The sequence below is a fragment of the Emys orbicularis genome, chromosome 19 (genome assembly GCF_028017835.1).
Source record: "Emys orbicularis isolate rEmyOrb1 chromosome 19, rEmyOrb1.hap1, whole genome shotgun sequence".
NCBI classification, from domain to species: Eukaryota; Metazoa; Chordata; order Testudines; family Emydidae; genus Emys; species Emys orbicularis.
The window spans coordinates 22376943-22390676 of NC_088701.1; the positions used below are offsets into that span (position 1 = coordinate 22376943).

Here is a 13734-nt window from a genome sequence, read left to right on the forward strand (position 1 = left end):
CAGTGTGTTTGCGTTGAGGTGTCTGGGTAACTCTTTAGGTGCCGAGCTGCTGTATGTGATTCCCTTGAAGGAATAACAGACTGACCGCATTCACACTGTCCAGGAGACGGCCGGGCAGCACAGGACGTACATTTCTGGGACGGGGTGGGGAGGGGGAAATCCGGGACTGGGAGTGTGTTGAGGTGACCCTGCAGTGTAACCCAGGCTGGGGAGAACCAGGGTGTGCCTGGCAGGCTGTGGTTACGCACACACACCTGGGAGTGACCTGCAGGCTGGTTGTGAGCAGTCCAGGTTGGAGCAAGGCCTTGCATGGCACCCCAAGTTGCAGGACGGGGGGGGGGGGGACACAGCCCCGCACTGGTCTGGATTGCATGCCTGGTGCTGCACAGACCTTCTCGCCCCCCTGCCTCCCTGAACTGCAATCAGGGTCCCATCTTGCCAGGCGCTGCACAGGGCCTCATCGTAGCGGGTGCTGGCCAGACACACAGTGAGCAGCCCCTGCCCCCATAAGTTCCCAGTCTAAGCCGATGAGACGAACGGTGAAGCATCCGTTCCAAGGCAGGGGACGGGAAGCCACCCCAGTCTTTTGTCCCAGGCACGGCAAGATGGATGAGACCAGGACAGCCCTTAATTCCCCAGCTCTGCTCGGGGCCAGTCCCAGCTGCGCCAGAGGCAGGCACAAGAGGCCCTGTGGGGGGCAGCTGGGATCAGGGTCCCCCAGAGACTGTTTCCTCCTGACCCCTGATAGTTAGAAGCCGGCTCATGCGCTGAAGCAGGAGGGTTTGTAGTCCGGCCGTAGCATATTGTCCTTGTCACGCAGACCCTAAATCTCTCCCTTGTTCCTATTGGACGTTTTGGAGACGGGGGTCGGTGGAAATCTGCAGCGGCCATGTGAATTTCAGGATCAGCTTTGGACTGTGGTGCCGCTCTGCCCCCAGCTACCAGCCCTCTGTGGAATTGCAGCACCTTCCCTGTCGATGGGGAAATGAATAATTAACTGCGCCAAGGTCCAGCAAATATCAACTTTCCCCCAGCGGTTCACCAGCCAGGGGAGTGCATTTGTTTCTGCCAGCCTGTTAGCAAGGGAGGCTGGGCTGAAGGGAGGCTGGAGAAGCAGCCCCTGGGAAAGCAGGGACAGGATCGACTGGGCCCCAGCCTTCAATCAATGATTGATTTCTGGACCGCCCCGTCCCCCGCCAAGGCTTCATGGCCACAGACTGCAAGGTGAAAACAGCATCGCTCTGTGCTTAGCGTATGCCGAGCCGAAGCACAGATAGGTGGGGGGCAGAGAAGCAATATGGTAATAGAGGAGCGCAGGCCCTGATCCCGTGAGATGGCGGAGGATCTCCATGACTCGTGATCAGTACAGGGCCTCTGACACACGGCCGTTCCCGTTCCCCCCCCCGGAACGATGCATGTGCTGCGTGGTGGTGGCCGGGGTGGAGGGCTGTGTATGTGGGGAGGGGGTGGCCCTCCAGGGCGCGAGCGGCCTGGCATCGCAGTCGAGGGGGGGGCTGCAGTCTGATGCAGGACTTGGCATTGCAAGAGTGCAGGGCGCTCGCCTGGCCATGCAGGGGGCTCTGGGCACGGCCCCCAGGGGCTTGGCAGGGGGCTGGGTTGTCCCTCCGGGGGCCCGTGCTGGGACTGGGGTGAGGGCGCTGGCGTGGCAGGGGGCGCCCCTGTAGTCAGGGGCTCTGCGGGTGGGTTGCAAGGCGCTGCGGCCCCCGGGCTGAGCTGCATTGGGAGTCCGGGGCTTTGCAATGCGGGGGGGGGGGGAGGGGGGGCTGACGCGGAGACAGGCCCCGCCCGGACTACAGCTCCCAGCCGCCCCGGTCCGGCCCCACCCTGCGCACGTGCGCCGCGGCCGAGCCGGTTCCCGCGCGCGCCCCGCGGGCCATGGCCGGGTTCGAGCCGGGCTCCCTGCCCGACCTGCTACCGCTCTACTACCGCCGCCTCTTCCCCTACGGGCCCTACGGGCGCTGGCTCAGCTACGGCGGGGGGTGAGCGGCAGCTCGGGCCGCCTGCACCGGGGAGGGGCCGCTGGGGGCTCCCGGGGGAGAGATGGGGGTGTGTGTGGGGTGCATGCACGGGGAGGTGGGGGTGCACGTAGGGGGTGCATGGGAGGGTGCACGGGGAGATGGGGGTGCACGCAGGGGGGCAGTGGGGGTGCATGGGGATATGGGGGTGCACGCAGGGGGCGGCGGGGGTGCATGCATAGGGAGATGGGGACGCATGCACAGGGGGGGGGGGGGCACGTGCACAGGGCGGAGGGGCCATGCCCGGGGCGGGGGGAATTTGGGGGAGGAGGGAGTGTGTACAGTGGGGGGGAGATGGGGGCAGGGAGCAGGATGAGGAAGTGTAAAAGGGGGGATTCTAAACGGCCCAGGTCCTGCAGTTGGGACCCTTCTGGGGGGCGGCAGGGAAGGAGGGGATCTAAGGGGTGAGGAGCTGTGTGGGGGGGGAGTCCCAAGCTAGGGGACGGGCGGCTGTCGGTCAGGCCTGAGGGCCGTTAGATCCGGGGGGAGGGTGCACGCGAACATCTCCCTAGGGCGCTCAGACAGTCCGAGCGCAACTAGATTCGACGCCGTTTCCCTTGCAGTGGTGAAGAATTACTTCCAGCGGCGGGAGTTCTCCTTCACGCTGCGCGATGACATCTACGTGCGGTACCAGTCCTTCAACAGCCCCCAGGAGCTGGAGAAAGAGATGCAGAAAATGAACCCCTACAAGATCGACGTGGGAGCCGTGTATTCGCATCGAGTGAGTCCGGACTGAGAGATCCGGTATTCTCCGGTCCGGTCTACGCGTAAAACATCCATCAATATAGCGACGGAGCTCCGGGGTCTAAAAATCCACCCCCCGGAGCCCCTCAGCTCTGCCAGCCTAACCCAGGGTGTAGATCCAGCTTGGTGGATGGACGAATGCTACCGTCACTCGGGGAAGTGGAGTTCCTTGCGTCTACACAATGAGTTTACAGCAGGATAGCTATGGCACAGTAGCCGTGCCACAGTAGCCGTGCCATTCTAGCGCCTGGAGTGTAGACGGGCAGGTCACTGAGGTGGCTTATCGTTTTTCTTTATCGATGGAGAAACTAAGGCAGAGAGAGGGATGTGGCTAACCTGGGAAAAGGGATGACCTTGTTAATTATAGACCTGACCTTGTTCCCAGGTAATGAGAGAATGAAAGCTGGGCGAGGTGCTAGCCCCCCGGGGCTGGGAGAACATCACAAAATCCTCTGTCGCAGCAGCCGTCACAAGGGCTGGTGGCCAAACTGATCCCCGTTGCCTTGTGATGCAGCAACTCGGGTGGCGCGTGAACGCAACGCCGCTGGCTTAGCAGGTCACGTGGAGGGATCCCCGGCCAAACTGGCAGTCGCCCGCGCGGCCCCTGCGGCCGTCGAAACTGACCCGTTCCTCCCCTTCTGCAGCCCAGCCAGCGCAACACCGTGCACATGGGTGCCTTCCAGGCTCAGGAGAAGGAGCTGGTGTTCGACATAGACATGACGGATTACGACGACGTCCGGAGGTGCTGCAGGTATTTGCTCTTGCCGTCCGCTCCAGTGAGCACAGACATGTTGTGAGACAGTCCCTGTCCCAACCAGCTTGCAGTCTAAAGAGATGAAGCAGACAAAAGAACCCCATGTTACAGATGGGGAAACTGAGGCACGGGGCCGGGCCAAGGTCACAAATGCGCTGCTCCAGAGAGTTCCCACCCTGACTACGACCAAGGGGTAGGCAACGGGGTGTGGTTCTGACAGCAGGACCTTGTGGCTGCTTGGTCAGCCGTGCCCGGGGCATGGAGGTTTATATTGTGGAAGGCTCATGTTTACCCTGCCTTGCTTCTGTGCCGCTCTCCTTTCAGCTCCGCCGAGATCTGCTCCAAGTGCTGGACCCTTATGACCATCGCGATCCGTGTCATCGACCGCGCGCTCGTGGGCAAGTACCGGCCGCGCCCCTTGGCCGCTGCTGTATTGGCCGGTCTGCGTGGCACTGTTGGGGCTCTGACGTTTCCTCTCTAACCGTGTCCCGAACGTCTGCGGTGGTGTCTCCCCCACGCTCTCCAGGGAATCCAAACTCCACCTGGCTGAGAGTAGGGTGACCAGATAGCAAGTGTGAAAAATCGGGACAGTGGGTGGGGGGTAATAGAAGCCTATATAGGAAAAAGCCCCAAATATCAGGACTGTCCCTATAAAATCGGGACATCTGGTCACCCTAGCTGAGAGCCGCCTTGGCGACCCATTTCAGCTGCCGGGCATGTGGCGGTGAGACCCGCAGAGACTACAGGTCCCAGTGTGCACTGCAGATCGAGATGGCGCACTGCATGCTGGGATATGTAGGCCACATATATATTGGCGAGAGCCGGGCGGGCTCCTTTGGCCCAGCTTCAGCACGAGCGGTGCTGTTCGCACTGGGCTCCTGACCAGCTCTCGGTGTCATTTATGATGCCGCTCGTTTTAACCCGTTTGCCAACAGGGATACGGGCTAAGCCAGGCAGGGCAAGGGGGCTTGTGGGGCACATGGGATGCAAAATAAAACAGGGCCTCCCTCGGGTCTGTTTGCAGACTCCAGAACGTAACCCAACGTGTCCTGGCCCTCTGTGGGGCCCAGGGGGGCCAAGAATTCTGCTCCACAGAGCTTTACCCATGTCTTGCACGGTCCTTCTTGTTTCCAAGCTGAGCTCTGCGCTGACTTTGCTCCGTGTCCTCCCTGCAGAGGATTTTGGGGTGAAGCACCGCCTGTGGGTGTATTCGGGCCGGCGAGGCGTCCACTGCTGGGTGTGTGACGACTCCGTCCGGAAGTGGTCGTGCGCCATGCGCGCCGCGGCGGTGGAGTATCTCACCCTCGTGAAGGTGCGTGGGAGTTGACGGGGCAGGGGCTGGGCTGAGAAACGGGCTGCGTCCCGTCTCTCTTCCGAAGCCAGGCAACGCAAATATGGGGCCTGTCGGTCGTGGGGGCTCGTCTGGCCCCGGTCACGGCGGTATCAGCAATGGCTTTATCCTCACCCCCCTGAGAGGCAGGGCAGTGCTGGCCCCCCCTATTTGTACAACTTAGGCAGAGCTGGTACGTCTACACTGCAAAAAAATAAGACCCATGACATCGAGTCTGAGGCCAGGTCTGCGGACTCAGGCTTGTGGGGGTCTAACCTCTGGGGCGTCCGTGGTTGATCCGGAGCTTGGACCCCAGCTGGAGCTGTGAGCATTCAGGGTTCTCTGCAGATGGTGCCCTCGAGCCAGAATCTTCTATCCTCCTCGCTCAGCGCCCGGTTTCCGGGTAAGGGGAGGGGTTGGGCTGTACAAACCGTCTCCTCTTTTGCTTCCCAGGGCGGGTCCGAAACCGTCAAGAAGGTGAACCTGACCGACCCCATTCACCCGTTCATCAGGTCAGTTGCCGTGACGCTGGATGGCATCTCATGTACCCCAGCCTGGCGTGCCTTGCTCATTGGGCCTGGGTCTCGGTTGTATTCAGGCGCCTCTGTGCCGCTTAGAGCAGCTTAAAGTGGGTGAGAATGACTCCCTGGGAGCCCCCCATGCTGGGGCCCTCCCCAATCTGGCGTGGAGCAAGACGTAAGGGGCTCTGCATCTGCTCTGTGTCCAGCCCCTGGCATAGGGGGCAGGTGAGGGTGTGACAAGATCACACTGAGTTATGGCTAATCTCTGCTTCCTGAGGGCCACAGGGAGAGGAGTGTATGTTGGAGCAGCCCTGGGGCTGCTCTAACTTAATCAGGAGCCAGGCAGGATCCTGCCTGGTCCCAGAATACAGCTTAGGTCCCCCTCTCCCTATCTGCAGGGAGGAAGTAGCTGAGCGTCCGGCCCGCCATGTGATGGTAGAGGCGTCAGGGGTAAATCCAGACATTGTGTTGCCTTCCTCTGCTCCTTAGCTCTCTCATCCCCCGCCCCCCCTTGTTTCCCCAGCCACTCGCTGAGTCTGGTGGAGCCGTACTTCGAAGAATACGCCCTGGTGGGCCAGGATATCCTGGGCAGCAGCGAGAGCTGGGAGAAGGTGGTTGCCCTCGTCCCAGAATATATCCTTCGGCTGGTCGCGGGGGCCTTTCTGCAGCTCAGCGGATGGGGCGGCAAGAACTCGAGGGTCCTGGTTCTTGGGGTCGCCCGAGACAGAGGCGTGCGCCTAGCTCTGTGTGTGGGATGCGCCGAGTGCCTTCAGCTCGGCTCTAGGGGTGACGTCTGTCAAGGAAGCCTATTGGGCCGTGAAATCAACGGGCCGAGCCTGTAATTCGCGGGAGCTGCAGCCACTTCACACCGCCGGGGGGGGCTGCCCATGGACCGCAGTGGAGTGACACCAGTTTATACCTGCTGGGGCTCAAGAGTTCTGTCCTGCCTTCACGGAGAGCACCTGGGACAATCTCGGTCAGGGCTTCTAGGGGCTGTCGCGTTACACGCCTTGTAACAGACCGATAGCCGCGTCTGTTGGTCAGGTCTGGGTTTCAGCTGCATTTCCCCACTTCTCTGAGATGGGAAATGCTCCTGGCGTTCCTTTGGCGCTAGAGAAATACAAAGGTGTGTGTGTGAGATTGATGCAGTGTTGTAAGCTCCTTGGGCAGAGACTGGGTGCCTTCGTCTGTCTCTGTGAGGTGCTTAACAGAGCCCCAGTCCCCGTGCTACCCGTTCGGAGGGTGACGCAGCTCTTGCCTTGTGAATATTCGAGCTCTGGCCTTCCCCTGACAGGGGGTTGGCCCCTAGGCGAGCCTTGTTGTAACCCCTTAACAGCTGATCACCGGTTCGAGAGAGCCTGCTGCGGGAATTCCCCAAAAAGCATGATTCAGTCCAGCGCTGGGAGCTCCTGAAAAAGAAGATGGAGAAATGCAAGGTAAGGAACGTAGCTGGGGACGGGAGAGAATCGAGGCGGTGTGTGGCTCGTGGGGGACGGTTGGTCTTTGGGCCCAATCCATCGATTGAATTTTTCCCCCCCGTTGGCTTCAGTGCTCTTTGGATCAGGCTCTGGGGTCTGATCTAACGTACGCTCTGCTTCTGCCCCAGCCCTGTATGCAGTATCCAGATCTGGGCACGCCCCTCGAATAATAACAGTGCCTAGCTCTTATGTAACGCTTTCCATCCGTCGACCTCGAAGTGCATTACAAAGATCGGTATCGTTCCCTCCCATTTTACAGATGGGGAAACTGAGGCACGGGGCAGCAGCGGGATTTGCCAGTGGCAGAGCTGGGAATAGAATCCAGGCTTCTGAGTCCCAATCCAGCGCTGGTCCCCGTTCGGCTGGGGACGCTATACGGAGCGCCTGCCCTGCCCACAGCACCCTGTGACGAGGGGTATTCCCTGGTGGCTGGTTTGCATCCAGAATCGGGGCCTCTGGCTGTACCTAGGATGGTGACGTCCTGGAATCTCCAGGGTGGGACTCGTTTGTAGAGGGCGCAGAGACAGGGAGCGTCTGGGGCCTCGTAGCACAAAAGCCGTCCCCAGCCCGTGACTGTCTGTCTGCTCCTAGCCCTCCCACGCGGAGTCGGAGATCATGCTGCAGTACTGCTTCCCCCGGTTGGATATCAACGTCAGCAGGGGAGTCAACCACTTACTGAAGAGCCCGTTCAGCGTCCACCCCAAAACAGGTCACGCGCGCACGTTGGTGTAGATCCGCTGGCCCGGCATCCAGCAAGGCGGGGCAGTCGTGTTATCCCCGTTCCGCGGGTAGGGGATCTCACCGGCGCGAGCGTGAGAAATTCAGCCAGCCGCCTTCCGCCCCATCGGCAGCCCCGAAGCCCCCTCCTCGTTTCAGACCAGGATGGGGAGCGAGTTCCCAGCCAGACGCTCCCCTGGCTAATGCAATGGGGGATCCTGGCGCCGTGAGCTTCCTTCCGACCCAGGTCTCTGTGCAGTCCAGAAATCCACACCGTGTTTACCTCCCCTTCCTCATCTCACCCCTTGGCCAGTATCATCATAATTTGGACAGCTAGGTGCTGTCCAAACACAACCAAAAGACAGTCCCATCCCCTGCCTGGGCTCATGGTGAGCTGTGACTGCATCTCGCTGTGCTAAACTGGCTTCTGTCCCTGTCCCCTCCCTCTCTCCAGCCCTGGCCGTGTCTCTCCACCTGAGACTCGCAGCAAACCGAGGTTGCTAGCTCTTTAGGCCAGGGGTTGTCTCGCTGCTTTCTTGTGCAGCTGCCAGCCCAAGGGGCCCTGACCCCTCATTGTGGCCTCTGGGCGACACAGGAAACACGCCGCTGGTAAAGTGACGCTGGTTTTGCCTCTCCTAGGTCGTGTTTCGGTCCCGATCGATTTGCGGAAGCTGGAGCAGTTCGACCCGTTGGCCGTTCCAACCATAAGGTACTGGTGATGGGCCGGGATTGCGGGACCTCCCTCTCCGCGTGATGGGACGTGTCTGGCTGTGAACATAATCACTTCTGAACGCTGCCTCCGGTTGAGTCTGGGATTCCGGCGTCGACGGGCAGAACCCCTTTGATTTTGGGGGAGATCAGAGAGAAAATGGGGGATGCCCAGAGCCCCTGCCCTGTGGGGCAGATGCTCAGCCATCAAGGAGAGCCAGAGGGAGAGGAGACTTCACCCTTCCTAGCATGCGGCCTCCTCTTAGTAACATCACGCTCTATGGTCGGGGAGAGAGCACGGCAGCCACCTGCCAATCCTGGGGGGGGGACAGTACTTTGGAATGGGGAGACAAAAGAAAGAGAGACAGAGCTTCTGGAATGGAGCAGGGGACAGTGAGAGACTCAGCCCCTGGCATGTGGAGAATAGGAGACACCCAGAGCCTTTGGCGTGGGGGGGACAGGAGGGTGGCACACGGGGAGCCCGTGGGGGGAATGGAGCCTCCTAATGAGTGCAGACCCCCAAAGTATTTATCAGCGCAAGGTGGATGGGGCCAGTTGGTTGGTTTTTACACTGTGGGGCAGCCAACCCCTCTCTGGCGCGATCTGTCCGGCGCGGAGTGGGCCGGGTCTGCGCTCCACCAGCGAGAGGCTGTGCCATGAGGCTGCTCTGTGCTGCTCTGTTCAGTGGGGCCGATCATGGCTAGAGGCTGACTAGCGGCGTTGGGTAGCTAGCTGTAAAGGACTCTCACTCTGCTTGTCCTTAGCTGCCTCTGTCGTGAACTGGACACGGCTCACGAGGAGGAGGATGGAGAGAAGGAAAACGAGGCGGAGCCGGAACCCAAGCGCCGCACCAGGGGTGAGTGGCTGGAGGCAGGAGTCAAGAAAGATGCTGCTTTTATTAAAGCACATTAATACGGGACCTCGGAAGGGGGCATGGTCTAGGGGACAGGAGACCTTGAAAGTTGATACCCCTCTTTCCTAGTCAGTATTTCCGGTCCCCAGAGCGGTAACACGACGGCCTCAACCAGGTTCCTCTCGCTCCCAGAGCCACTCATCAACCACAGAATATTTTTGCTGAGGGCCTGGCTCGGTTTCATGCAGCAGCTGGAGCTCCTCCAGGGCGCGCAGCACAGAGGTCTTCAGCTCACGAAGGGGAGGAAAGAGGCAACCCCTGGAAATTGCTGCGCCCGGAAAATGAGCTTCCAAAGTAGAACAAAAAGTGCCCCCAGAGTTAGAATTTTTCCAAACCCATGTGGCATACTCTCAGACGTGTCAGTTAACTGCTGCCAAGCCCAGTGGCATTTCAATAAGAATTAACTCCTTTCTCTTCTGTAGCGTTTTTCACGTTATCCGTTTTACAGATGGGGAAACTGAGGCACACACGGGCGAAGTCACTCCAGCAGGCCAGTGGCAGGGCCGGAAATTGAACTCGGGACTCCCGAGTCGCGAGCCTGTGCGCTAGCCACTAGGCAACACTGCCATTCTGTGGTGGCAGCGTCCCACTGCGGCATTGTGGGCAATGCCAGGGGGGAATTTTCCCTGTAGGCCTGAGGCAGTTAGCCAGCGCTGAAACTATGAAGGCTAAGTTAAGATACAGGCCTGGATGGGCGTTGAATTCACGTCGCCTCTTGATACACCCAGCCTTGAGAGCCCAGGTTTGAGGGATTGTAAAATGAGGCTTTGCATACGCTCTGTATGGCTGGCAGATCCTTTGCACATGTCTCTCTTTGTCCCTTAGACTACAAGAAAACCAGCTTGGCTCCGTACGTGAGAGTCTTCGAACAGTTTGTGGAGGAAATGGACAAGTCTCGCAAAGGGGAGCTTCTCAAGAAGAGCGGTAGGGACCGAGGAGGGGACTGGGCGGGGCCTCTCCTCTTCCAGGCTGCTCGAAACCTTTCAGGGCTCTCCCTTCTCCCCACAGAAATGTGGTCCTCACTTCTAAGCATGGGAGGGGGCGAGACTGCCCAATGGTCAGCGCACAGCTGCCTGGGTTCTATTCCAGCTGTGTCCCCCTGGAAAGTGACTTCAGCTCCCCTTAGGTTGTGTCCTCCCTGCAGGTAAAAGGGGTGTTCTTAACTCTGGTTAAACCAGCTGAGGGATGAACTGCATTGCTCTCTTCATAGATTCTAGGACTGAAAGGGACCTCAAGAGGTCATCAAGTCCAGTCCCCTGCCCGCATGGCAGGACCAAATACTGTCTAGACCATCCCTGATAGACATTTATCTAACCTACTCTTAAATATCTCCAGAGATGGAGATTCCACAACCTCCCTAGGCAATTTATTCCAGTGTTTAACCACCCTGACAGTTAGGAACTTTTTCCTAATGTCCAACCTAGACCTCCCTTGCTGCAGTTTAAGCCCATTGCTTCTTGTTCTATTCTTCGAGGCGAAGGTGAACAAGTTTTCTCCCTCCTCCTTATGACACCCTTTTAGATACCTGAAAATTGCTATCATGTCTCCTCTCCGTCTTCTCTTTTCCAAACTAAACAAACCCAATTCTTTCAGCCTTCCTTCATAGGTCATGTTCTCAAGACCTTTAGTCATTCTTGTTGCTCTTCTCTGGACCCTCTCCAATTTCTCCACATCTTTCTTGAAATGCGGTGCCCAGAACTGGACACAATACTCCAGCTGAGGCCTAACCAGCGCAGAGTAGAGCGGAAGAATGACTTCTCATGTCTTGCTCACAACACATCTGTTCAATGAGAACGTAACCCAAAAGGTTGTGTGTCTTAATGCCCATCAACTCCTGCTTACCGCAGCGATACTCAGACTGGGTAGCTCTTCGGTGTGTCTCCTGCGGCTCTTTGCACCACATGATATTAAAACACCGTGATTTAATTATTAGCCCATCACGATGCTTTTGCTGTGTTATTAACCGATTGTAGTTGATCAAGTAATAGTACCTGGTCAGTCATTTTGCTGTGAGAATAATATATACATTAAATATTTCCCCATCATTCCGTTTAAATATGAATATAGAGCAGCTATTGTCAATGAAACAGTGAATTCACACGGCGCTGGCTCTGCTGGGTAGTGCTGATTGCTGATTTGGCTCCTGAACCGCTGAGGTCTGAGTATCACTGGCTTAGAGGAAAAGGAAGGCAGACGTATAATAAGCCACAGGCGCAGCTTTCTCTGTTGTTTAAGATCCCGCGTTTCTTTCCTCTAGACTTACAAGGAGATTTCTGAGGATTCTGGTGTCTCCAGTGGGGAAATCTACATCTGGTATGTCCAACCAGCCGTTACAAGAGCTCTGATCAGGACAGCGGACTGCTCTAGTTACCTTATTCTTGGTATTAAAGGCTTTACTCAGCAGACTTCGAAGAAAAGGAAACCCAACTGATCTTGCCTACTGGAGAGAGAGGATTTGGATGTTCATTTTGCAGGGGCCAGCGTGAGCCTGGGCTTGGAGCGTGCACTGGGAGAAGACTACGCTGTGGATTGTTGGCAAGAAATTAGAACTGCTTCCTTTTGTGTGAGGCGACGGGGCATGGGCTGATGTCAGTTCCTCCCCTCGTCTGCAAACAGCAGGCGGCTTAACCCACCCACCCCTGTTTGCCGGCACAAGGGCAAGGCGGAATTTTACCTACCTGACCAAGAGCTATTGGTAAAGTGGGAATTTGGAGAGAGGGGATCCCAGCTGGCTGATTCGAGAGGAAGGGAGGAATTCTCATTGGCTGATGGATTCCGAGGGCGCAGGGGTCTGGAATCGGCACCTGGCTGATGCCTGCAAAAATGACCCACGGGTTTTCTTTCTATCAGGGTAACTGCTGCTCTGGGGCAAACCATTATTAATGGAAGAAGCTGCCTGACAGCCTCAGATGCATGAGATTGGACCGTTGTATTTGTCATTTCTAAGCAATGGTTCCCCGGGCCCAGCTCTTCCAGATTTTGACCTCGACTGACTTATTCCAGACATCCAAGGCTACTCCAGTTGTCCCTCCTCCTGCTTAATGTTCCCTTGTGGCTGCAGCCTGTGTAGTCCTCTCCCTGCTGCAGGGTTTAATTCGCAAGCTCTGGAATGACTCCAGGCAGCTGGGTCTGATGGCCCAGTAGGAGGCGCTCTGTGTATCCTTCTTTTGTACTTTTTTATGCAAAAAGAAAATGATTAAAGGGTTCCGTTAAAGACCGTGTGTCCTTTTGGTGGTGGTTGTGCTGTGGGCTGCTGGTTGGGTTCACGGGGCGTGGCTGGGAAGTTATCCAGTGATCTGAAAAGGTCACTAGACCCCCATGTCTCAGGGGAAAGAGCAGAGGTGGGCTTGCAGCTAGGTACAGGACTGGAAAGGTCTGAGGGATACAGTGAGCAATAGGTACGTGGGTCCCTGGCTCTTCCATTTCCTTTGTTGCTCTCTCTTTTGTTCTAATGCTGAGGTTAGTCATCAAAGTAAAGAAACAAACATGACTCAGGAGTGGGGTAAAGTAAGTATTCCCTTGCCACTCCAGTTCTCCCAGAGCCCTTTGGCCTTTAAAGGCTCACGGTCAGATAGTTTAGGTGCAGGGGTTAGCTGTTGTTGTTGTTGTTTGTTGTTTTTTAATCCTGTCCTTTTCTAGACAACCAGTCATTTAAAGTCATTGCTAGACTAATCAAGTTGCGAGAGTGCCCCCTGCTGACCTTCAAGGGACTATCCACTGGAGTCAATTTCTGAAATTGACCCAAAAGTTATTCCAGACCCGGCACCATCCCCCTGCCGGCATCTGTGGGTTAAAAATCACATTTTGTTTTTTCATAGCTGTTAAAGCCGGTTAGATCATCTCAGCTGACCCCCTGTATAACACAGGCCAGAGAATTTCAGCCAATGACATCTGCATTAAGTCCCCTAACAGGTGTTTGACTAAAGCACATCTTCCAGAAAGTGGCCCACTCTTAATTTGAATCCATATGCCTCTGTAGGGACACGGGGGTCTAGCTTTTTGGCTCCAGTTGCAAGATTGGAGCTTTCAATGGGGAACACACTGCAGGGCAGAGATCTCACCTGCCTGTAGCTATGTAAAGCCCCTAGCACGTGTTGGGCACAAATTGGAAGAGAGAATGATTTTACTCTCGTGCATCCCTCTTACAGGAATCTCAGAGAGGTTGTGTTTCCTAGTGGACAGAGCACCACACTGGGAAGCAGGAGACCTGGGTTCTGTTCCCAGTTCAGTGGGGCAAATCACTTCACCTCCCTATACCTCAGTTTCCCCATCTTTAAAATGGGGATAATGATAGTAGATCCCAAAGGGAGGTCACTGATAAGAGCTAGGGGTTATTGTTTGTACCAGTAGAAAATAAAAAGTTCAGACATACTTCTTAAGTTGAAAGCTTCCCCTTTTTGGCCTGCCCTGGACCCAGGCTCAGAGGGATGGGCGAGTCAGAAAGGTCTCAGGAAGATCAGTGTGAGGGTCATTTGCATCGGTTTAGCTAAAGGGGTGAATTTAAATGAGTTTAGAGCTCTCTGTGAACGCTCG

At 56.9% G+C, this 13734-nt stretch overlaps 1 protein-coding gene across 1 annotated transcript; it reads left to right on the plus strand.

Moving 5' to 3' along the window:
• The first annotated feature begins 1896 nt into the window (after positions 1–1896).
• PRIM1 (DNA primase subunit 1) lies at positions 1897–12390 on the plus strand. Its single transcript, XM_065419498.1, has 13 exons — positions 1897–2000; positions 2577–2757; positions 3425–3531; positions 3859–3932; positions 4710–4846; positions 5318–5376; positions 5909–6018; positions 6730–6830; positions 7455–7572; positions 8220–8289; positions 9053–9144; positions 10027–10125; positions 11459–12390. The coding sequence occupies exons 1-13, from the start codon at positions 1897–1899 to the stop codon at positions 11476–11478; spliced, it is 1272 nt and encodes a 423-aa protein (XP_065275570.1). The 3' UTR covers positions 11479–12390.
• The last annotated feature ends 1344 nt before the right edge of the window (positions 12391–13734 follow it).